Raw genomic sequence first — 25,000 nt, forward strand, 5'->3', positions numbered from 1 at the left:
AAGTGTGCTGCACAATGAACTAAATTCACTTCAACTCCCACTGGAAACGTGTCCAGTAAATTTCCCACACATCCGCCCCTGTTTCCAAAAACCATTGCCACTGTCTGCCATGGAAATGAGACTTGCCAAACACTTATTTAATTATCTGGGTGTGTGTTCACACAAACTGTGCACTGTGTTCTGGCATGGGCCGTACCACAGAAGGAGTTCATGTTTTTTCAAGAGGCAATTTTACATCGACTACATACATATCCTCCACAGACAGACACAAATAGCCTGCTTTAGGTTCATTTAAGTTTAAAACATCAACAACATAAAATATACCAACAATCTCAGCGACAAATGTCTCTCTCAAGAAGCAACTGTAGCACACGCCTTTGCCTCTTGCATAAAACTCCATAACTTTTGGAAAGAAATCTTTGAAGTTTCTTCAGATTCAGATTCAGATTCAATTTTAATTGTCATTGTCAGTGTACAGTGCAGAGACAACGAAATGCATTGTTATATATGTCTATATGTCTTATAGAAACTTACAAAATTCTTAAGGGGTTGGACAGGCTAGATGCAGGAAGATTGTTCCCGATGTTGGGGAAGTCCAGGACAAGGGGTCACAGCTCAAGGATAAGGGGGAAATCCTTTAAAACCGAGATGAGGAGAACTTTTTTCACACAGAGAGTGGTGAATCTCTGGAATTCTCTGCCACAGAGGGTAGTTGAGGCCAGTTCATTGGCTATATTTAAGAGGGAGTTAGATGTGGCCCTTGTGGCTAAGGGGATCAGGGGGTATGGAGAGAAGGCAGGTACGGGATACTGAGTTGGATGATCAGCCATGATCATATTGAATGGTGGTGCAGGTTCGAAGGGCCGAATGGCCTACTCCTGCACCTAATTTCTATGTTTCTATGTTTCTAAATGTTCTCAAAATTATTAAAAACAAAACTGGCCCCCCCCATATAGAACTGATTATTTTCGGAACAGCAAGAAGCCTGCTCTGAGCTATCAATATTTCCTTAACACTGATAATGGCGAATAAACGTATACTTAAATTTTGGAAAAATACATCTCCCCCAACTCTTAAAATGTGGATCACAAACGCGTCTGAGACGTTACATCTTGAAGATATGAGGCTTGTCTTAGCAGGAAAATCAGAGCAATTTTCAAAGATATGGTCTCCTTTCATTGATTCATTACAAGGATAGTATGGTATAGTGGTATATATATGGACGACAGATGGCACAATGGGCTAAGTGTTCGGCTGGTGACCGGAAGGTAGCCGGTTCGAATCCCGCTTGGAGTGCATACTGTCGGTGGCGTGACTCTCGTCAGCAGCAGCCTCTGCAGCCCGTCTGCGTTTTTATTATTTTTTGTCTATGTTTCTATGTAGTTTTTGTTATTTTATGTTGGGGTGTGTGTGTGGGGGGGGTGGGGGTGGGGTGGGAGGGAGGGGGTAACTTTTAAATCTCTCCCTGCACGGGAGACCCGACCTTTTCTTTGTCGGGTCTCCGTTGTCGTTGGGGCTGCAACGAGGAGCGGCCTCCAACAGGAGAAGACCGGGGACTCTGGTGCCGACGACTCACCTCACCGTCGCGGAGCTGGCCGATTCCGGAGTGGGTGGAGCGGTGGTGGAGCGCTGCTGCTGCTGCTGCTGATGCTGCTGCTGCTGCTGCTGCTGCCCGACCTCCGGAGATTCGGAGGCTGCAACTGCGGGTCTGGCGGACGGAGGCACCGGGAGCCCGCGGGTCCCTGGAGGGAGACCGCTTTTCAGGGCTCCCGCAACGGCGACTTCTCCCGCCCGAGTTGCGTGGTCGAAGAGCTCCTGGAGCGGGGCCTCACACCATTGCCCCGCGCGGCTTGGAATGGCCGCGGGACTATGCGAGCGCACGCCGGGGGCTCTAACACCAAGACCCGGTGTGTGACCTCGCACCACCCGGCGTGGCTTTAATGGCCGCGGGACAATCGCCATCGCCAGCCGGGGGCTATGACTTTGACTCTGACATCGGGGGGAGGAGAGTGCAGTGGAGAGATAAGTTTATTTGGCCTTCCATCACAGCAATGTGATGGATGTTTATGTAAATTATGTTGTGTCTTGGGTCTATTTGTTTGTAATGTATGGCTGCAGAAACGGCATTTCGTTTGGACCTCAAGGGGTCCAAATGACAATTAAATTGAATCTTGAATCTTGAATCTTGAATCTTGTCGTTGTGTCCTTGGGGCAAGACACTTCACCCACCTTTGCCTGTGTGTAAATGTAATGTAATTATGTGAAGCACTTTGGGGTCAATGCAAGTTGACTAAAAATGTGCTATATAAATAAGATTATTATAGTAACACAACTTTGGAATGAAACCGATTTATGGACTGGGTGATGGGCGGGGAGAGAAATGGAGCAGGTATATCATCACTTGTTTTTTCTTTTTTGTTTTTTATTCCTTTAAGTTTTTAGTTACTCACTTTTCGACCACACTCATTTGGAAGTTTAGAGATTCTATTCTTACACATTCATTTTCACTTCCTTTCTTTCTTGGTCTTTCTCTCTCTTTTTCTATTTCATTTTTGTTCAAATTTAAATGGAAGCTGTGCAATAAATGCATTATGCAACATGCCGTGGCTTATACTTTTGTACACTGCTTCTAATAGAAATATAAATTAAAAAAAATAAAAAAAATAAAAAATCTGAACGGTAGGTGAGGTGGGTCAAAAATCGAGGCGCTATCCTGTACCCGGTTGGCGGAGTTTCCAGGACTCACGCATTTACAAACAAACAAGATGGGCAGTTTTAGGAATGCAGTACATGGATGTGCAGCCCAGTTCAGTTCAGTTTCGTTTATTGTCACGTGTACCGAGTTGCGCAGGGATCGCTGGTCGGCGCGGACTCGGTGGGCCCAATGCCCTGTCTCTAAACTAAAGGACATTAAAATGTAGTGTTTCAGAAAGAACCGCAGATGCTGGAAAAATCGAAGGTGGACGGAAAATGCTGGAGGAACTCAGCGGGTGAGGCAGCATCTATGGAGCGAAGGAATGGGTGACGTTTCGGGTCGGCACCCTTCCGGGTCTCGACCCGAAACATCACCTATTCCTTCGCTCCATAGATGCTGCCTCACCCACTGAGTTAGAAACATAGAAACATAGAAATTAGGTGCAGGAGTAAAGGCCATTCGGCCCTTCGCGCCTGCACCGCCATTCAATATGATCATGGCTGATCATCCAACTCAGTATCCCGTACCTGCCTTCTCTCCATACCCCCTGATCCCCTTGGCCACAAGGGCCACATCTAACTCCCTCTTAAATATAGCCAATGAACTGGCCTCAACTACCCACTGTGGCAGAGAGTTCCAGAGATTCACCACTCTCTGTGTGAAAAAAGTTCTTCTCATCTCGGTTTTAAAAGATTTCCCCCTTATCCTTAAGCTGTGACCCCTTGTCCTGGACTTCCCCAACATCGGGAACAATCTTCCTGCATCTAGCCTGTCCAACCTCTTAAGAATTTTGTAAGTTCCACCAGCATTTTTGTCCACCTAAAGTGTAATGATCCCTTCTGATCAAAACTGCAGACATAGTATCCATAACATCAGATCTGAACTGGACTTTGAACACTGCTGCCACAGTGAAAAAAGCCCAGCAGAGGCTGTACTTGATCAGGCTGCTCAGAAAAGCTGGTCTGCGCTGTCGCCCTCTCACCCAGGTCTACAAAGGACTGATAGAGAGCATCCTCACCACAGGCATCACGGTGTGGTATGGAAGAACGTTTTTTCACACAGAGAGTGGTGAATCTCTGGAACTCTCTGCCGCAGAGGGTAGTCGAGGCCAGTTAATTGGCTATATTTAAGAGGGAGTTAGATGTGGCCCTTGTGGCTAAGGGGATCAGAGGGTATGGAGAGAAGGCAGGTACGGGATACTGAGTTGGATGATCAGCCATGATCATATTGAATGGCGGTGCAGGCTCGAAGGGCCGAATGGCCTACTCCTGCACCTAATTTCTATGTTTCTATGAATCCTGGCTCTGCAAAGAGTCATAAAGACTGCAGAGAGGATTATTATCAGGACGGAACTCCCCTCCAGGGACACAATCTATACACAGCGCTGTCAAAAAAGAGCAGAGAGAATCATCAGAGACACACTACATCCAGCTCACTCCCTGCTCAAACACAAAAACTGCACATACAACCTCAGGCACAGACGAGCGGACAAACAGAACACGCTTCTTCCCTGCCACAGTGAGACTCTTGGCCAAAACAAAATGAACTGATGTCCTGACCTACCTCATAGCACATCATATCATATTATATTATATTATATTGTCTCCTGGGCCTGTGCAATTTACAATGCAATCGACACTTTTTATATAGGGTTTGTGTAATTTACAATGCTCTCACTTTCCCCTTTATATAGGGTTTTAGGCATTTTCTTTCTTTTTTAGTTCTAGAGAAGTATATGTTTTTATAGATTATGTGTCTTCTGTGTGTCTTTTTAACTTGACTTGACTCTCTGAACAACCGCACAAGAGTTCCTATGTGTGTAAGCATAAATGGCAAATAAAGCTTTTGACCTTTAGAATTAAAGTCAGGGAGGGGCCAAGTATAAAGGAGATGTGTGGGGCAGGTTTTTTTTACATAGAGGGTGGTGGGTGCCTGGAACGCGCTGCCAGGGGTGGGGGTGGAGGCAGATACGATCGTGGTGTTTAAGCGGCTTTTAGACAGGGACATGGATATGGAGGGAGTGGAGGGATATACGGTTCACATGCAGGCAGAGGGGAGTTGGTCTTGGCACCGTGTACGGCACGGACATTGTGGGCCAAAGGGCCTGTTCCTGTGCTGGACTCTTGCTCTATGGGTTTAGAGAAAAATGAGACTAGCCCGAAATACCAACTTGACCAGAATGGACAAGTTGGGCCGAAAGGCCTGTTCCCCTACTGTTAAATTCTATGAAACTAGTTGATGACTGGTCTGTGATATAACTTGATCTTCTAGTCCTTATCTCACACCTTGCCTTAGGAAGGGTTTCGGCCCGAAACGTTGCCTATTTCCTTCACTCCATAGATGCTGCTGCACCCGCTGAGTTTCTCCAGCATTTTTGTCTACCTTCGATTTTCCAGCATCTGCAGTTCCTTCTTAAACACTTTGCAATAGGAACATAGAAACATAGAAAATAGGTGCAGGAGGAGGCCATTCAGCCCTTCAAGCCAGCACTGCCATTCAATATGATCATGGCTGATTGTCCCCAATCAATAACCCGTGCCTGCCTTCTCCCCATATCCCTTGACACCACTAGCCACTAGAGCTCTATCTAACTCTCTCTTAAATCCATCCAGTGACTTGGCCTCCACTGCCCTCTGTGGCAGGGAATTCCACAAATTCACAACTCTCTGGGTGAAAACGTTTTTTTCTCACCTCAGTCTTAAATGACCTCCCCTTTGTTCTAAGACTGTGGCCCCTGGTTCTGGACTCGCCCAACATTGGGAACATTTTTCCTGCATCTAGCTTGTCCAGTCCTTTTATAATTTTATATGTTTCTATAAGGTCCCCCCTCATCCTTCTAAACTCCAGTGAATACAAGCCTAGTCTTTTCAATCTTTCCTCATATGACAGTCCCGCCATCCCAGGGGTCAAAAAAGGTTTTTCCTCACCTCAGTCTTAAATGACCTCCCCTTTATTCTAAGCAATGCCTTTGGTCAACAAATAACACACAATCTTTTCCTCTTGTTCCTTTAATAAGCTGACCAGTGAGCTGGGAATGACCAACATAAGCAGCGTGTACAAAACACCAGCCATAAATGTCAACATTAATCTGCGCTACACTCATTAACGAGGCTCAGACAAACACGCATTCTGCGGGAAGAGATTTTAATAAACTATGCAAACATAACTGGGTTTAATAGAATCACATCTTGTAAACTGCCACAGCCCAGAAATCTATTGATTACCCAATATAGTCCGTGCAAAATTGATTGGGAAATTGAGTTTGCCGAATCAATTCAGACACTGTGCTCCTGAATATCTTCCACATTTCATTCCTCTCCCGACAGTGGTGTCACAAATAAAAGACTTCGGCACGGTGGTGCAGCAGGTAGAGCTGCTGCCTCACAGGGCCAGAGACCCGGGTTCCACCCTGACTGCGAGTGCTGTCTGTACGGAGTTTGCACGTTCTCCCCGTGACCTGCGTGGGTTTTCTCCGGGCGCTCTGGTTTCCTCCCACACTCCAAAGACGTACAGGTTTGTAGGTTAATCGGCCCCTCTGTAAATTGCCTGTCCCTAGTGTGTTGGGAGTGGATGGGAAAGTGGGATAGCATGGAACTGGTGTGAACGGGTGATCGATGGTCGGCACGGACTCGGTGGGCCGAATGGCCTGTTTCCTCCAAACTAAAACCTCTACACTCTAAACCTGTCCTATCCATGTACCTGTCTAAATGTTTCTTTAACTTTGGGATAGTCCCAGCCTCAACTACCTCCCCCGGCAGCTCGTTCCATACACCCACCACCCTCTGTGTGAAAAAATGTTACCCCTCAGGTTCCTATTAAATCTTTCCCCCTTCACCTTAAACCTATGTCCTCTGGTCCTCGATTCCCCTACTCTGGGCAAGAGACTCTCTGTGTCTACCCGATCTATTCCTCTCATGATTTTGTCACACCTCTATAAGATCACCCCTCATCCTCCTGTGCTCCAAGGAATAGAGTCCCAGCCTGCCCAACCTCTCCCTGTAGCTCACACCCTCTAGTCCTGGCAACATCCTCGTGAATCCTCTCTGCGTTCCTTCCCAGATTGGAGGGATGGAGGGGTGGCACAGCGGGTAGAGCTGCTGCCTCACGGCGCCAGAGACCCGGGTTCGATCCCGACTACGGGTGCTGTCAGTACGGAGTTTGCATGTTCTCCCCATGACCTGCGCGGGTTTTCTCCGGGTGCTCCGGTTTCCTCCCACACTCCAAAGACGTGCAGGTTTGTAGGTTAATTGGCTTTGGTAAAATTGTAAATGGTCCCCAGTGTGTGTAGGATAGTGTTAGTGTGCGGGGATCACTGGTCGGCACGGACTCGGTGGGCTGAAGGGCCTGTTTCCGCGCTGTATCTCTACACTCTATACACAGTAGGACAGAGTCTTGCGATCCCAATACTTACGTATCATCCGTGAAGGCGATCCCAAAGTATTCCTTCTCCTTCAGACTGAAGTGTGATGCCACCAGGTCCAGTAGTTCCTTGGCCAGGAGTTTGGGCTGCAAGAGACAAAACAGAACCATTAGCACACATAGAGCGTCACGCTGGTGCAGCGGGTAGAGCTGCTGCCTCACTGCGCTAGAGACCAGGTTCCACCCTGACTATGTGTGCTGTCTGTACAGAGGTTACCCGTTCTCTCAATGACCTGCGTGGGTTTTCTCCGGGTGCTCCGGTTTCCTCCCACACTCCAAAGACCGCTGGTTTGTAGGTTAATTGGCTTCAGTAAAGATAGTAGATTGTGGATAGGTGACATATAACGGAGTGCTGGAGTAACTCAGTGGGTGCAGCAGCATCTATGGAGCTAAGGAAATAGGCAACGTTTCGGGCCGAAACCCAGAAGGGTTTCGGCCCGAAACGTTGCCTATTTCCAGAAGGATTTCGGCCCCGAAACGTTGCCTATTTAATTTGCTCCATAGATGCTGCTGCACCATAACTCAGCGGGTCAGGCAGCATCTGTGGAGAACATGGATAGGTGACGTTTCGGGTCGAGACCCTTCTGCTAGACTGATTGTAGGGGGTTAGAGGTACAGAAGTGTGTAAACACACACCTCCAGATTCAGGGATTTTTTCTTCCCGGCTGTTAGACAATAGACAATAGGTGCAGGAGTAGGCCATTGGGCCCTTCGAGCCAGCACCGCCATTCAATGTGATTGAATGTACCAATGTACCAGGCAACTGAACCATCCTACCACAACCAGAGAGCGGTCCTGAACTACTATCTACCTCATTGGTGACCCTTGGACTATCTTTAATTGGGCTTCACCTTGCACTAAACGTTATTCCCTTTATCCTGTATCTGTACACTGCGGACGGCTCGATTGTAATCATGTGTTGTCTTTCCGCTGACTGGTTAGCACGCAACAAAAGCTTTTCACTGTACCTCGGTACACGGGACAATAAACTGAGCTTTACAGAGACCTTCACCTCACAGTGTCGGCTGCTTTAGAGAGCAGAGGATGATTTATTCAAGTGCAGGGATGTTTTTAACACCAGAAGCCTCGTTCCCTGCTTTGGCCACTGTCCTTATCGGCCGATTTGCAATTTCCTGCTTATTTATTAGAAAAAAATATTGTAGTGTGTTTTAATTAAATCTTTCCTCTGAGAGAGAGTCCGGGCTAAATCTGGATGTTGCCTTAAGATGATGATGACTGCTACACTGCCCCAAAACACACTCCAATCCGGTGTCATAGAGTGATACAGCATGGAAACAGGCCCTTCGGCCCAACTAGCCTGTGCCGACCCACATGGGAAGGGTCTCGACCCGAAACTTCACCCATTCTTTCTCTCCAGACAGGCTGCCTGTCCCGTTGAGTTACTCCAGTATTTTGTATCTATCTTTGGTTTAAACCAGCACCTGCAGTTCCTTCCTCCACATACACTAAACTGAAGTTTACTGAACCCAGCACAATGAGGGGATCTCATTGAAACATATAAGATTGTTAAGGGTTTGGACACGCTAGAGGCAGGAAACACGTTTGCGACGTTGGAGGAGTCCAGAACTAGGGGCCGCCACACACAGTTTAAGAATAAGGGGTAAGCCATTGAGAACGGAGACGAGGAAACACTTTTCCACCCAGAGAGTTGTGAGTCTGTGGAATTATAAGGTTCAGAGGGCGGTGGAGGCCGGTTCTCTGGATGCTTTTAGGTCAGAGCTAGATAGGGCTCTTGAAGATAGCGGAGTCAGGGGATATGGGGAGAAGGCAGGAACGGGGTACTGATTGGGGATGATCAGCCATGATCACATTGAATGGCAGTGCTGGCTCGAAGGGCCGAATGGCCTCTACTCCTGCACCTATTGTCCATTGTCTATCTCTGGAGAACATGGATAGGTGACGTTTCACAGAGTGCTGGAGTAACTCAACAGGTGCAGCAGCATCTATGGAACTAAGGAAATAGGTAACGTTTCGGGCCGAAACCCTTCTGGGTTTCGGCCCGAAACGTTGCCTATTTCCAGAAGGGTTTCGGCCCGAAACGTTGCCTATTTCCTTTGCTCCATAGATGCTGCTGCACCATAACTCAGCGGGTCAGGCAGCATCTATGGAGAACATGGATAGGTGACGTTTCACAGAGTGCTGGAGTAACTCAGCGGGTCGGGCAGCATCTGTGGAGAACATGGATAGGTGACGTTTCACAGAGTGCTGGAGTAACTCAGCGGGTCGGGCAGCATCTGTGGAGAACATGGATAGGTGACGTTTCACAGAGTGCTGGAGTAACTCAGTGGGTCAGGCAGCATCTATGGAGAACATGGATAGGTGACGTTTCACAGAGTGCTGGAGTAACTCAGCGGGTCAGGCAGCATCTGTGGAGAACATGGATAGGTGACGTTTCACAGAGTGCTGGAGTAACTCAGCGGGTCAGGCAGCATCTGTGGAGAACATGGATAGGTGACGTTTCACAGAGTGCTGGAGTAACTCAGCGGGTCAGGCAGCATCTGTGGAGAACATGGATAGGTGACGTTTCACAGAGTGCTGGAGTAACTCAGCGGGTCAGGCAGCATCTGTGGAGAACATGGATAGGTGACGTTTCACAGAGCGCTGGAGTAACTCAGCACACGCATGACCGCTGAGCCTCCTGGCCTAATCGGGTGTGCGATTCACCACATCCTCTTCCAAGGACTGTGAGCTCCTGGGTCAGCGTTTTATCCGGCTGACTGCTCCATGCAGGAACCAACACTCACATAACCTCAGCACAACAGAACAGTGGCCACAATGTGGTGTGTAGAACATTTCCTCTGCCTCTACTTCCTGAGCAAGCTTCGAGAGCTCACCGACGTCCACAGATGTGCCGTAGAAAGCTTGGTTTGGGAACGTTACAATATGATGGGGCTTTATTTATCCCAGGGGGAAAATACATCCTTTAAATCTACCATGGAACAGCACAGAATTGTGGACGCAGCCCAGACCATCACACAAACCAACCTCCTTTCCATCTGAAGAAGGGTTTCGGCCCGAAACGTCACCTATTTCCTTCGCTCCATAGATGCTGCTGCACCCGCTGAGTTTCTCCAGCATTTTTGTGTCCCTTCTACAGACTCCATCGACACCTCCCGCTGCCTCAGCAAGGCCAGCAGCATCATCAAGGACCAGTCTCACCCCCGGTCACTCCCTCTTCTCCCCTCTCCCATCGGGCAAGAGGTACAGAAGTGTGAAAACCAACGCACACACACCTCCAGATTCAGGGACAGTTTCTTCCCGGCTGTTATCAGGCAACTGAACCATCCTACCACAACTAGAGAGCGGTCCTGAACTACTATCTACCTCATTGGTGACCCTCAGACTATATTTACACTTCACCATGTAGATGCACCTGTAAGCAGGCCATTCGGCCCACACTGACCAGCTCCGGTTTCCTCCCACACTCCAAAGACGTGCAGGTTTGCAGGTTAATTGGCTTTGGCAGAATTGTAAATTGTCCCTAGTGTGTGTGTGTAGGATAGTGTTAGTGTGCGGGGATCGCTGGTCGGCACGGACTTGGTGGGCTGAAGGGCCTGTTTCCGCGCTGTATCTAAAATTTAATGTCTAAAGACTCTACAAGGCAAACTATTTTTACTAGGATAGCCTTGCTTTGTTGGAACACTTCCTGCTCCAAGACGTGGCTGCAGATATTTAAGTTCATGAACGATTAGAGGAGATTTAAGCCATCAAGTCTACTCTGCCGTTCAATCATAGCTGATCTATCTCTCCCTCTAAACCCCATTCTCCTGCCTTCTCCCCATAACCCCTGACACCTGTACTAATCAAGAATCTATCTATCTCTGCTTTAGAAATATCCACTGAGTTGTGGCCTCCACAGCCGTTTGTGGCAGTGAATTCCACAGATTCACCACCCTCTGGCTAAAGAAATTCCTCCTCATCTCCTTCCTAAAGGAACGTCCTTTAATTCTGAGGCTGTGCCCTCTGGTCCTGGACTCTCCCACTAGTGGAAACATCCTCTCCACATCCACTCTATCCGGGCCTCCACAGCCGTCTGTGGCAATGAAACCCACAGATTCACCACCCTCTGACTAATGGAAGAGATGGCTGGATATTTGGGTGGAAGTTTACACTGGGCATCTGGGATTGTCGATTGCAATCAGATCCATGCTGAATGTATTAAACGGGATCGCACGTCTAGAGAGGCCCAGAGCCCTACTACTAATCAACAACTAAATGGGGATTTTATTTACTGGTTTCATTTTGTCAAATTTGTATTTGCTGATCTGTGTGTCCGTGTTAAACTGTGAACGAGGCCCACACAGCCTGAGATACAACCGCTCTGAACAGAATAATTAGTTTCCTCTTCCTTGATTCTTCAGGAAACAAAATAAAATAGTTGCCAATTCTATCTGTAGTATTACGAGGAGTTCTGGTCGCCGCCATTACAGGAAGTTGTGGGGGCTTTGGAGAGAGGGTTTACCAGAATGATGCCCGGGTGAGACCACCTGGAACAACTGCTTGGGTCCTTGGATGGAGTCGAGGGGGGAGGTAAAGCGACAAGTGTACCCACAGTTCAGGACAAGGGGTCACAGCTTCCAGGACAAGGGGTCACAGCTTGCAGGACAAGGGGTCACAGCTTAAGGATAAAGGGGAAATCCTTTAAAACCGAGATGAGAAGAACTTTTTTCACGCAGAGAGTGGTGAATCACTGGAACTCTCTGCCACAGAGGGTAGTTGAGGCCACAGTTCATTGGCTATATTTAAGAGGGAGTTAGATGTGGCCCTTGTGGCTAAGGGGATCAGGGGGTATGGAGAGAAGGCAGGTACGAGATACTGAGTTGGATGATCAGCCATGATCATATTGAATGGCGGTGCAGGCTCGAAGGGCCGAATGGCCTACTCCTGCACCTAATTTCTATGTTTCTAAGTGTAGCATTTCCTGCGGTTGCAAGGGAAAGTACCAGGGGAGGGGGTGGTTTGGGTGGGAGGGGACGAATTGACCAGGGAGTTACATTGGTGAGACCAAACGCAGGCTTGGCGATCGCTTCACCCAACACCTCCGCTCAGTTCGCAATAACCAACCTGATCTCCCGGTGGCTCAGCACTTCAACTCCCCGTCCCATTCCATATCCGACCTTTCTGTCCTGGGCCTCTTCCATGGCCAGAGTGAGTCTCACCGCAAATTGGAGGAGCAGCACCTCATATTTCGCTTGGGTAGTTTACACCCCAGCGGTATGAACATTGACTTCTCTAATTTCAGGTAGTCCTTGCTTTCTCCCTCCTTCCCCTCCCCTTCCCAGCTCCCCCACAGCCCACTGTCTCCGCCTCTTCCTTTCTTCTTCCCGCCCCCCCCCTCACATCAGTCTGAAGAAGGTATAGGTGACGTATCAGGTCGAGACCTGGAAAGCATCTATGGAGCGAAGGAATAGGCGACGTTTTGTGTTAACAAATGTTAGCTACAGGGAGAGGTTGGTCAGATCTACAGGCTATCCAGAACATGTCAGATTATACCACACATATATACAATCAAGTCTGGGGACCTCGCGTCCGGATGGCATTACACAAAGATCACAAGACCTTTTTCTAGAACTGTGGCTGCTCTTTCAATTACTTCTTGGCAAACTGTATCCTGGCCATCCTATTTTTGTGGCTAACCAGTGGTTTGCATCTTGCAGTGTAGCCTCTGTATTTCTGTTCATGAAATCTTCTGCGGCAGTGGTCATTGACAAACCCACACCTGACTCCTGAAGAGTGTTTCTGATCTGTCAGACAGGGGGTGAGTCGGGCTGAAGGGCCTCTTTCCGTGCTGTACCAGTCGTACTCCACGCAACAGAGCGACAGGCACAAAATGCTGGAGTAACTCAGCGGGACAGGCAGCGTCTCTGGAGAGAAGACCAAGGAGCTCATTGTAGACTTCAGGAAGTCCAGAGGCGGCACGCACACCCCCATCCACATTAACGGGACGGAGGTGGAACGTGTTTCTAGCTTCAGGTTCCTGGGAGTCAACATCTCCGATGACCTCTCTTGGACCCACAATACCTCAACTATGGTCAAGAAGGCTCATCAGCGTCTCTTCTTCCTGAGGAGACTGAAGAAGGTCCATCTGTCTCCTCATATTCTGGTGAACTTCTACCGCTGCACCATCGAGAGCATCCTTACCAACTGTATCACAGTATGGTATGGCAACTGCTCTGTCTCCGACCGGAAGGCATTGCAGAGGGTGGTGAAAATTGCCCAACGCATCACCGGTTCCACGCTCCCCTCCATTGAGTCTGTCCAAAGCAAGCGCTGTCTGCGGAGGGCGCTCAGCATCGCCAAGGACTGCTCTCACCCCAACCATGGACTGTTTACCCTCCTACCATCCGGGAGGCGCTACAGGTCTCTCCGTTGCCGAACCAGCAGGTCGAGGAACAGCTTCTTTCCGGCGGCTGTCACTCTACTCAACAACGTACCTCGGTGACTGCCAATCACCCCCCCCCCCCCCCCCCCCCCCCCCCCCCCCCCCCACTTATTATTATTTATTCAAATCGTTTGCTATGTCGCTCTTCAATGGAGATGCTAAATGCATTTTGTTGTCTCTGTACTGTACACTGACAATGACAATTAAAATTGAATCTGAATCTGAATCTGAATCTGAATCTGAGAAGGAATGGGTGACGTTTTGGGTCGAGACCCTTCTGCAGAATGGGACGGTCCAGGAAGTCTGTGAAATGCATGAAATGCGACGCAGTGTGTTATATGCAGCTGCAACTTTCTGCAGCAAACAGCTGCAGCCATATTTCCAGCTATTACTGAAAAGCCTTTGTGATTATGCAAATGCGGCTAAGTTATCACCAATTTCACCACTGTGCAGAATCAATGTTTCTTCAGGATAAGAATTATCTTTTCAAAGGAAAAGTTCTCTGTTAATTATTTTTCTCTCTATATGCAGATTGGTTTTGTGTGAAAAAAGGTTTGTACGTAAAGTGCACCAACTCCGTTTGTGCAAATGCTTCGACTTTCACAAAGATAGCAGCGCGATGGAATAATGCTTTAATATTTCATTCAGACACAGAAAAACTTCAATACCCAGTAATATGCATTTTAATTTATCGTAAGCGGCAGTTGCTGAGATATGACATGTTGCAAGGCATGGATTTTCAATTGGAGCCAATTATTGCAAATTGTATTCACAGCTCATAGCATGCTGGCCCGGTGCAGTAACTTGAACAGACACACTACTGAGGGGTGGACACTGCCCGGTCCATCACAGTACTGACCACCCCACCATCGAAGGGATCTACAGGAGCCACTGCCTCAATAAGGCAGCCAGCATCATCAGAGACCCACACCACCCTGGCCACGCTCTCATCTCGCTGCCACCATGGGGAAGAAGGTACAGGAGCCTGAAAACCGTGACCTCCAGGTTCAAGAACAGCTTCTTCCCAACAACCATCAGGCTCTTGAACTCTGCACAACACTGACCTCAGCGACTGTGATCGCCTACGGACCGGCTCCCTCACCACTAAAGGACGTTCTTTTAGGAAAGAGATGAAGAGGAATTTCTTCAGCCGGAGGGTGGTGAATCTGTGGAATTCATTGCCACAGACGGCTGTGGAGGCCACAAGTCAGTGGATATTTTTAAGGCAGAGATAGATAGATTCTCTGTGAAACATCACCTATCCATGTTCTCCATAGATGCTGCCTGACCCGCTGAGTTATGGTGCAGCAGCATCTATGGAACGAAGGAAATAGGCAACGTTTCGGGCCGAAACCCTTCTGGAAATAGGCAACGTTTCGGGCCGAAACCCGGAAGGGTTTCGACCCGAAACGTTGCCTATTTCCTTAGCTCCATAGATGCTGCTGCACCCGCTGAGTTACTCCAGCACTCTGTGAAACGAGTTGGATGATCAGCCATGATCATATTGAATGGCGGTGCAGGCTCGAAGGGCCGAATGGCCTACTCCTGCACCTAATTTCTATGTTTCTATGTTTCTATGTGTCTGTGGTTGCAATAACGAGTATTGTGATTATTAATGAATTGAATTGCTGTTCATTAGAGAGGATCTGTGTGTATTTGTGTTCACAAGCCTGTTATGCTGCTGCCCATAAGAGTTTCATTGCCATGAGAGGAATAGTTACAGTCGATGTACACTTGGATACATGGATAGGACAGGTTTGGAGGGATATGGGCCAAACGCAGGCAGGTGGGACTAGTGTAGATGGGGCAGAGGCAAAAAGCTGGAGTAACTCAGCGGGACAGGCGGCATCTGTGGAGGGAAGGAACGGGTGATGTTTCGGGTCGAGACCCTTCCTCAGACAGGTCAGGGACAAGGGAAACGAGAGATATAGACGGTGATGTGGAGAGAGAAAGGACAATGAATGAAAGACGTGTAAAAAGTAACAATGATAAAGGGGACAGGACATTGTTGGGATCAAGGGGAATTACAGTAGATCCTTGTTAGCTGGGATATGACATGTTGCAAGGCATGGATTTTCAATTGGAGCCAATTATTCAATTGGAGCCAAAGCAAAGAGGTAAAACATATATTTAAGAAGGAACTGCAGATGCTGGAAAATCGAAGGTCGACAAAACTGTTGGAGTAACTCAGCAGGTGCAGCAGCATCTATGGAGCTAAGGAAATAGGCAACGTTTCGGCAACGTTTCGGCCCGAAACGTTGCCTATTTCCAGAAGGATTTCGGCCCAAAACGTTGCCTATTTCCAGAAGGATTTCAGCCCGAAACGTTGCCTATTTCCAGAAGGATTTCGGCCCGAAACATTGCCTATTTCCAGAAGGATTTCAGCCCGAAACGTTGCCTATTTCCAAAAGGATTTCGGCCCGAAACGTTGCCTATTTCCAGAAGGATTTCGGCCCCGAAACGTTGCCTATTTCCAGAAGGATTTCGGCCCGAAACGTTGCCTATTTCCAGAAGGATTTCGGCCCGAAACGTTGCCTATTTCCTTCGCTCCATAGATGCTGCTGCACCCGCTGAGTTTCTCCAGCATTTTGTGACTACCATGTTGGTCGGCACGGACTCGGTGGGCCGAAGGGACTATTTCTGCGCTGTACGCACCTCTAAAGCTAAAACTAAACTTCCTCCGCTTTATACCCGATGGAATTTACAGGACAGCGTTCTCAAAATGTGCGCAGAGGATCACCGCTGTAGTGATTCCCATTTGATCTTTTGATTGGAATCTGCGAACGTGCCTCTCGCTGCGAGTCGACCATTAGCCGAGCGAGTGGCAGCTGTGGCGAGGGGGGGGACAAATGTCAATCACTTATCTGCTGCAAAATCAATTTGAGTCGCTGCTGCCGTCGGCCCGAGTTACAGATGGAGCTAAAACAGCCGCTGCACGTGGTCTGATCATCGCAAGGGGATAGCGAGAGGGAGGCAAGTACGCGGGCCGCATGTTGCCAATCTCACGCATGTAAATTGCTTTCTCGATTCCGCCAGAAACAATATTGTAGATCGGCTTTTCAATCAGAGGACGGAGGAACGAACAAACGTCACACACACACACATCAGCGGCAAGTTTCTGACACCTGCCACCAAGCTGTGACCCGCTGGTGAAATATAATATCGTTTCAATACGTTATTCTTCTCGCCCACTTGATTGTATCTGTGATTGTAAGATACAAAAGGCAGAAAAATGCTGGAGTAACTCAGCGGGTCAGGCAGCATCTGTGGAGAACATGGATAGGTGACGTTTCACAGAGTGCTGGAGTAACTCAGTGGGTGCAGCAGCATCTATGGAGCTAAGGAAATAGGCAACGTTTCGGGTCGAAACCCTTCCGGGTTTCGGCCCGAAACGTTGCCTATTTCCAGAAGGGTTTCGGCCCGAAACGTTGCCTATTTCCTTCGCTCCATAGATGCTGCTGCACCATAACTCAGCGGGTCAGGCAGCAGCATCTGTGGAGAACATGGATAGGTGACGTTTCACAGAGTGCTGGAGTAACTCAGCGGGTCAGCATCAGCATCTGTGGAGAAAACATGGATAGGTGACGTTTCACAGAGTGCTGGAGTAACTCAGCGGGTCAGGCAGCATCTGTGGAGAACATGGATAGGTGACGTTTCACAGAGAATCTATCTATCTCTGCCTTAAAAATATCCACTGACTTGTGGCCTCCACAGCCGTCTGTGGCAATGAATTCCACAGATTCACCACCCTCCGGCTGAAGAAATTCCTCCTCATCTCTTTCCTAAAAGAACGTCCTTTAGTGGTGAGGGGGAGGGCTGTGGTCCTGGTGATGGGACAGGTCTTGACAGAACGAGGCCGATTATTCTCCAGACGGGCGCATCTCCGAGCCAGGCAAGATGTGAATCACATGGACACCAGAACAACACAGAGACAGGCTCCCACACACCCAGACACAACCAAGGGACCTGGGGAGAAAGCAGGAACGGAGCACTGATTTTGGATGAACAGCCGTGATCTTATTGAAACATAGAAACAGAGACAATAGGTGCAGGAGTAGGCCATTCGGCCCGTCGAGCCAGCACCGCCATTCAATGTGATCATGGCTGATCATCCCCAATCAGTACCCCGTTCCTGCCTTCTCCCCATATCCCCCGACTCCGTTAGCCCTAAGAGCTAAATCTAACTCTCACTTTTCCTCACACAGAGAGTTGTGAGTCTGTGGGATTCTCTGCCTCAGAGGGCGGTGGAGGCCGGTTCTCTGGATACTATCAAGAGAGAGCTAGATAGAGCTCTTAAAGATAGTGGAGTCAGGGGATATGGGGAGAAGGCAGGAACGGGGTACTGATTGGGGATGATCAGCCATGATCACATTGAATGGCGGTGCTGGATCGAAGGGCCGAATGGCCTACTCCTGCACCTATTTTCTATTTCTAACGTAGCACAGGCCCTTCGGCCCACAACGTCCGTGCTAGACGTGATTTTAGTTTTGGTTTGTGCGGAGATACCCGGGCGCCGTGAGGCAGCAACTCCACCGCTGAGCCGCCTGTAACGGTCGGGGCGGGCACGGTGGTGCAGCGGGTAGAGCTGCTGCCTCACGGCGCCAGAGACCTAACTACGGGTGCTGTCTGTACGGAGTTTGCACGTTCTCCCCCGTGACCTGCGTGGGTTTTCTCCAGGTGCTCCGGTTTCCTCCCACACTCCAAAGACGTGCAGGTTTGTAGGTTAATTGGCTCGGTGTAAATGTAAATTGTCCCCAGTGTGTGTGTAGGATAGTGTTAGTATGCGGGGATCGCTGGTCGGCACGGATTCGGTGGGCCGAAGGGCCTGTTTCTGTGCTGTGTATTCTAACACACTTGCACCCATGGGCAGACACACGCACATGTATAAACATGTATGAATATAAACATGCTCACACGTGACGCTATGAAGACACGCACATATATGCACACACTAATGAACACAAGCATGTTCATACCGTCATGCAATAATGCACATGCACATGTGTATGTGCCTGAATGGACATGTATGTGTGCTACAAACATACAGCATGGAAACAGGGCCCGCATGTTCTATGTCACGCATGTAGATGGGACGTGACACACACGTGACTGCAGATTCCACACAACGGCTTGGATTTGCCTTCAAGGCCAAATGTAAACAAACGGCAGTTTTCTATTTTAAATTGACAATGAAATGCCTTTGATTCACAGAGTCTCTTGCCCAGAGCTGGGGAATCGAGGACCAGAGGACACAGGTTCATGGTGAAGGGGGGAAATTTAATGGGAACTCGAGGGGTAACGTTTTCACACAAAGGGGGGGTGGGTGTATGGAACGAGCTGCCGGAGGAGGTAGTTGAGGCTGGGACTGTCCCAACATTTAAGAAACAGTTAGTCAGAATGATCCTGGCTCCCGCGAGACACTGTTCTTTAAGTGCAGTGGTTGCCTTGTCAACATGTCTTGAGGCCTCGTCACTTTCAGCCCCGCCGTTTGCTGTCCTGTTTCAGAAATAAGTTCAGCCAGAGGGTGGTGAATCTGTGGAATTCATTGCCACAGACGGCTGTGGAGGCCACAAGTCAGTGGGTATATTTAATATAGAAACATAGAAAATAGGTGCAGGAGTAGGCCATTCGGCCCTTTAGAAGGAGTTTAGAAGGATGAGAGGGCATCTCATTGAAACATATAAGATTGTTAAGGGTTTGGACACGCTAGAGGCAGGAAACATGTTCCCGATGTTGTGGGAGTCCATAACCAGGGGCCACAGTTTAAGAATAAGGGGTAAGCCATTTAGAACGGAGATGAGGAAACACTTTTTCTCATAGAGAAACATTGAAACATAGACAATAGGTGCAGGAATAGAGGCCATTCGGCCCTTCGAGCCTGCACCGCCATTCAATATGTTCATGGCTGATCATCCAACTCAGTATCCTGTACCTGCCTTCTCTCCATACCCCCTGATCCCTTTAGCCACAAGGGCCACATCTAACTCCCTCTTAAATATAGCCAATGAACTGTGGCCTCAACTACCTTCTGTGGCAGAGAATTCCACAGATTCACCACTCTCTGTGTGAAAAAAGTTTTCCTCATCTCGGTCCTAAAAGATTTCCCCCTTATCCTTAAACTGTGACCCCTTGTTGTGGACTTCCCCAACATTGGGAACAATCTTCCTGCATCTAGCCTGTCCAACCCCTTAAGAATTTTTTAAGTTTTCTATAAGATCCCCTCTCAATCTTCTAAATTCTAGAGAGTACAAGCCGAGTCTATCCAGTCTTTCTTCATATGAAAGTCCTGACATCGCAGGAATCAGTCTGGTGAACCTTCTCTGTACTCCCTCTATGGCAAGAATGTCTTTCCTCAGATTAGGAGACCAAAACTGTACGCAATACTCCAGGTGTGGTCTCACCAAGACCCTAAGGCAGAGATAGATAGATTCTTGATTAGTGCGGGTGTCAGAGGTTACGGGGAGAAGGCAGGAGAATGGTGTTGAGAGGGAGAGATAGATCAGCCATGATTGAATGGTGGAGTAGACTTGATGGGCCGAATGGCCTAATTCTGCTCCTATCCCTTATGAACATGAATTGGCTCACGTTGAATCTCTGCGAACCGCTCTCTTCCCTGCAGGCTGTTTTATCATCAAAACTAAGTGAGCGATGACTTTATAAGATTTGTCTTGTTATTAATAACTCTGGCATTAATAACCAACAGTTCATCCCGGGTATTTTATAGAGTTCAGTTTAGTTCAGTGATACAGGCCATTCGGCCCATCGAGTCCGTGCCGACCAGCGATCCCCGCACACTAACACTATCCTACACACACCAGGGACAAGTTACATTTATACAAAGCCAATTAACCTACAAACCTGCACGTCTTTGGAGTGCGGGAGGAAACCGGAGCACCCGGAGAAAACCCACGCAGGTCACGGGGAGAACGTGCAAACTCCGTACAGACAGCGCCCGTAGTCTGGATCGAACCCGCGTCTCTGGCGCTGTGAGGCAGCAACACTACCCGCTGCTCCACCGTGCGATGGCCAATCCTTTACCTCTAACACAAGCCCAGGGAACCTCCTGATCAATCTCTTCTCCCCCCTTTCCAACGGAAGGGCATCAGTCTGAAGAAAGGTCTCGACCCGAAACGTCACCCATGCCTTCTCTCCACAGACGCTGCCTGTCCCGCTGAGTTCCTCCAGCACTTTGTGTCTGTCTTCGATTTAAACCAGCGTCTGCAGTTCTATCCGGCAACAGGCAGTTTACAACGTTGGCCCAGCTCGGCCTCAAGGGACACGTTGTGGAAATCGGTCAAATTCCCAGGGTTTATCCGTGACGTTTCACCCCCCCCCCCCCCCCCCCCCCCCCTCCCCCCCCCCCCCCCCCCCCCCTCCCCCTCCCCCTCTCCTTCCCCTCCCCCCCTCCCCCTCCCCCAGCGGTGGAGAAATGTATTTACTGCTTTAATTTACTAAATAAAATATATTTTATTGTTCCCGCTCACGGGAAAGTCCAGGACCAGAGATGACAGAATGAAAGACGTACCTTTAGTTTAGAGATACAGACAATAGATGCAGGAGTAGAGGCCATTCGGCCCTTCGATCCAGCACAGCCATTCAATGTGATCATGGCTGATCATCCCCAATCAGTATCCCGTTCCTGCCTTCTCCCCATATCCCCTGACTCGACTATCTTTAAGAGTCCAATCTAGCTCTCTCTTGAAAGTATCCAGAGAACCGGCCTCCACCGCCCTCTGAGGCAGAGAATTCCACAGACTCACAACTCACTGTGAGAAAAAGTGTTTCCTCGTCTCCGTTCGAAATGGCCGACCCCTGATTCTTAATTATATAGCGCGGAAACTTGTTCACAATTTGTATTAGTTTTAGTTTCGTTTTGAGATGCAGCGTGGATTCAGGCCCTTCGACCCATTGAGTCCGTGCCGACCAGCGATCCCCGCACACTAACACCATCCTACACACACACACACACACACACACAAGGGAGAGTTTACAATGTTGGGTGTGAGGCAGCATCTGCAGTTCCTACGCAAGCAGAGCTGCCCACCGTAACTCCAAGTGTGGCCTTCACCATCTACTTCCACACAGCGATGGATATTCACACAGTCGCTCCATTCATTGGGCTTTGCCAGAGACGTTTGTCAGAGTATATCTGGTTTCGCTTAAAGTTGGAACAGCGAGCAGGAAACCTCCAGGTTTTACAACCCCCACCTCCTCCCAGACACTGAGCCATGTTGTGCTTTAACATGGACTGAGTGGATGTGGAGAGGATGTTTCCGCTCGTGGGAGAGTCTAGGACTAGAGGGCACAGCCTCCAAATTAAAGGACGTACCTTTTGGAAGGAGATGAGGTGAAACACAGTGAGAGAAGCCACCCACTGTTACAGACTTACAGTCAATGTCACTACAGAGTTCTAACCCAGTCAGGACCCGCTGGTACAAAGCTCATATCATAGAGTCAAACTTACAACATGGATCGATTGATCACCAATCAGAAATTCATAGAGTGATACAGCGTGGAAACAGGCCCTTCGGCCCACCTTGCCCATACCGGCCAACATGCCCCATCCACCTGCCTGCGTTTGGTCCATATCCCTCTAAACCTGTCCTATCCGTGTATCAGGATGGATCTTACTGCATCCGACACTATTCAACCTTGGAGTGCAGGAGAATGAGGGGAGATCTTATAGAGGTGTACAAAATCATGAGAGGAATTGATCGGGTAGATGCACAGAGTCTCTTGCCCAGAGTAGGGGAATCGAGGACCAGAGGACATAGGTTTAAGGTGAAGGGGGAAAGATTTAATAGGAATCCGAGGGGTAACCTTTTCACGCAGAGGTTGGTGGGTGTATGGAACGAGCTGCCGGAGGAGATAGTTGAGGCTGGGATTGCACCAATGTTTAGAAACATGTTTAGGTACATGGAGAGGACTGGTTTGGAGGGATATGGGCCAAACCAGTCCTCTCCACTAGCAGGTGGGACTAGTGTAGATTGTTGCAGGGAGATTAAATGATGTGTAGATAGGGTAGACAATCAGAACCTTTTTCCAAGGACAGAAATGTCAAATATAAGCGGACACAGCTTGATGTTGGGGGGGGTGCAAAGTCTAATGCAAATATTTGGGGGCATGTTCTTCACAGGGGGGGGGGGGAGGTAAGAGACAGGCAGACATTGTGGGCTAAAGATAGAATCTGGAACGTCACCTATCCATGTTCTCCACAGATGCTGCCTGGCCCGCTGAGTTATGGTGCAGCAGCATCTATGGAGCGAAGGAAATAGGCAACGTTTCGGGGCCGAAATCCTTATGGAAATAGGCAACGTTTCGGGACCGAAATCCTTATGGAAATAGGCAACGTTTCGGGCCGAAATCCTTATGGAAATAGGCAACGTTTCGGGGCCGAAATCCTTATGGAAATAGGCAACGTTTCGGGGCCGAAATCCTTATGGAAATAGGCAATGTTTCGGGGCCGAAATCCTTACGGAAATAGGCAACGATTCGGGCCGAAACCCTTCCGGGTTTCGGCCCGAAACGTTGCCTATTTCCTTAGCTCCTTAGATGCTGCCTGCACCCGCTGAGTTACTCCAGCACTCTGTGAAACGTCACCTATCCATGTTCTATGTTCCATGTTCCAGCTGGGTGGGCATGGACAGGATGGGCCGAAGGGCCTGTTTCCCACCTGTACGTCTGTGACTCTGATCGTTGCCCACTCACCTGAACAAGAAGTTCCAGCTTCCTGTCGTCCAGAAGGTGTACCTGACACCGCCGGCCTTCCGACATCTGCAAGAGAACGCAAACCGCCATGAGACACAACGCCAGCATGTCCCCTCACACCCCACCGCTGACCTCCGACCCAACACTGACCTCCGACCCAACACTGACCTCCGACCCACCGCTGACCCCCGACCCACCGCGGAGCCCCAACCCCAACACCTGACCCACTGTCCCACCGCTGACCTCTGTCCCACCGCTGACCCTCAACCCCACTGACCTCTGTCCCACCGCTGACCCCCGACCCCAACACTGACCACTGTCCCAACCGCTGACCCCTGACCGCGGACCCGCTGACCCCAACACTGATCTCTGACCCACCCCAACACTGACCCCGACCCCAACACTGACCCCCGACCCCAACGCTGACCGCTGACCCCACTGACCCCACCGCGGACCACTGAACCCAACACTGACCTCTGACCCACCGCTGACCCCCCCCACCCTGACCCCCACCCTCTGACCCCTGACCCCAACAACCTTCGCATTAACACTAGCCTGTCAGGTCCAGTAACTTTCACCACAGAAAGCATGCAGTCAGGTAACACACACACCACACTCCCCACCATTGTAGATGTAGCCCAGTCCCCCACACACAGACCACACTCCCCACCATTATAGATGTAGCCCAGTCCCACACACACCACACTCCCCACCATTGTAGATGTAGCCCAGTCCATCACACACACCACACTCCCCCACCATTGTAGATGTAGCCCTGTCCCACACACACCACACTCCCCACCATTGTAGATGTAGTAGCCCAGTCCCACACACACCACACTCCCCACCATTGTAGATGTAGCCCAGTCCCACACACACCACACTCCCCACCATTGTAGATGTAGCCCAGTCCCACACACACCACACTCCCCACCATTGTAGATGTAGCCCAGTCCCACACACACCACACTCCCCACCATTGTAGATGTAGCCCAGTCCATCACACACACCACACTCCCCACCATTGTAGATGTAGCCCAGTCCATCACACACCACACTCCCCACCATCGACTCCATCTACACTTCACGCAACCATAGCAAGGCCTCTACTTCCTGAGAAGGATGAGGAAGTTCCGCATGTCCCCAACAACTCTCACCAACGTCTACAGATGCGCCGTGGATCGGACTTTGCTAACTTTACCTTGCACTAAACGTTATTCCCTTTATCCTGTATCTGTACACTGTGGACGGCTCGATTGTAATCATGTATTGTCTTTCCGCTGACTGGTTAGCACGCAACAAAAGCTTTTCACTGTACCTCGGTACACGGGACAATAAACTCGACTGGACTAAACTGAAACTGAGCTACGATGGCCAACCAGCATGGTCTGGATGAAACACAAGCCGGTGGGAACCGCAAATACCTTAGATCGTTCCGGAACAAATCACTTGGGAATAAGTCAAGGTTTTAACCTCAGTTTATAAAGTATTCTGTACGAGGCAGGCGGCTAACACAGGCCGAGACTGAAGAATATAAAACCTACACTTTGCTCCCATAACTGTGGTTATCTGTACAAAGTTTGTTTAGAGACTCAGCGTGGAAACAGGCCCTTCGGCCCACTGAAGCGGGTCAGGCAGCATCTGTGGAGAACATGGATAGGTGACGTTTCACAGAGTGTCTATCTATCGCTGCCTTAACTCTGTGAAACGCCACCTATCCATGTTCTCCACAGATGCTGCCTGACCCGCTGAGTTACTCCAGCACTCTGTGGAAC

The 25,000-nt window shown here is 49.3% G+C and overlaps 1 protein-coding gene across 6 annotated transcripts in view; it reads right to left on the reverse strand.

Annotated features, from left to right (window-relative positions):
* frmd4a (FERM domain containing 4A) overlaps nucleotides 1–25,000 on the reverse strand; it is a 197,877-nt gene that overhangs the window by 87,787 nt on the left and 85,090 nt on the right. For all 6 annotated transcript variants that reach the window (XM_055653487.1, XM_055653483.1, XM_055653489.1 and 3 more), the window contains 2 exons: nucleotides 23,226–23,291; nucleotides 7,107–7,201 (listed from right to left, as the gene is read on the reverse strand). In XM_055653487.1, coding sequence (XP_055509462.1) covers nucleotides 7,107–7,201; nucleotides 23,226–23,291 — 161 coding nt within the window. The remainder of the gene's footprint in view (nucleotides 1–7,106; nucleotides 7,202–23,225; nucleotides 23,292–25,000) is intronic.

Source organism: Leucoraja erinacea, chromosome 22, assembly GCF_028641065.1.
Source record: "Leucoraja erinacea ecotype New England chromosome 22, Leri_hhj_1, whole genome shotgun sequence".
Classification (NCBI taxonomy): Eukaryota; Metazoa; Chordata; class Chondrichthyes; order Rajiformes; family Rajidae; genus Leucoraja; species Leucoraja erinaceus.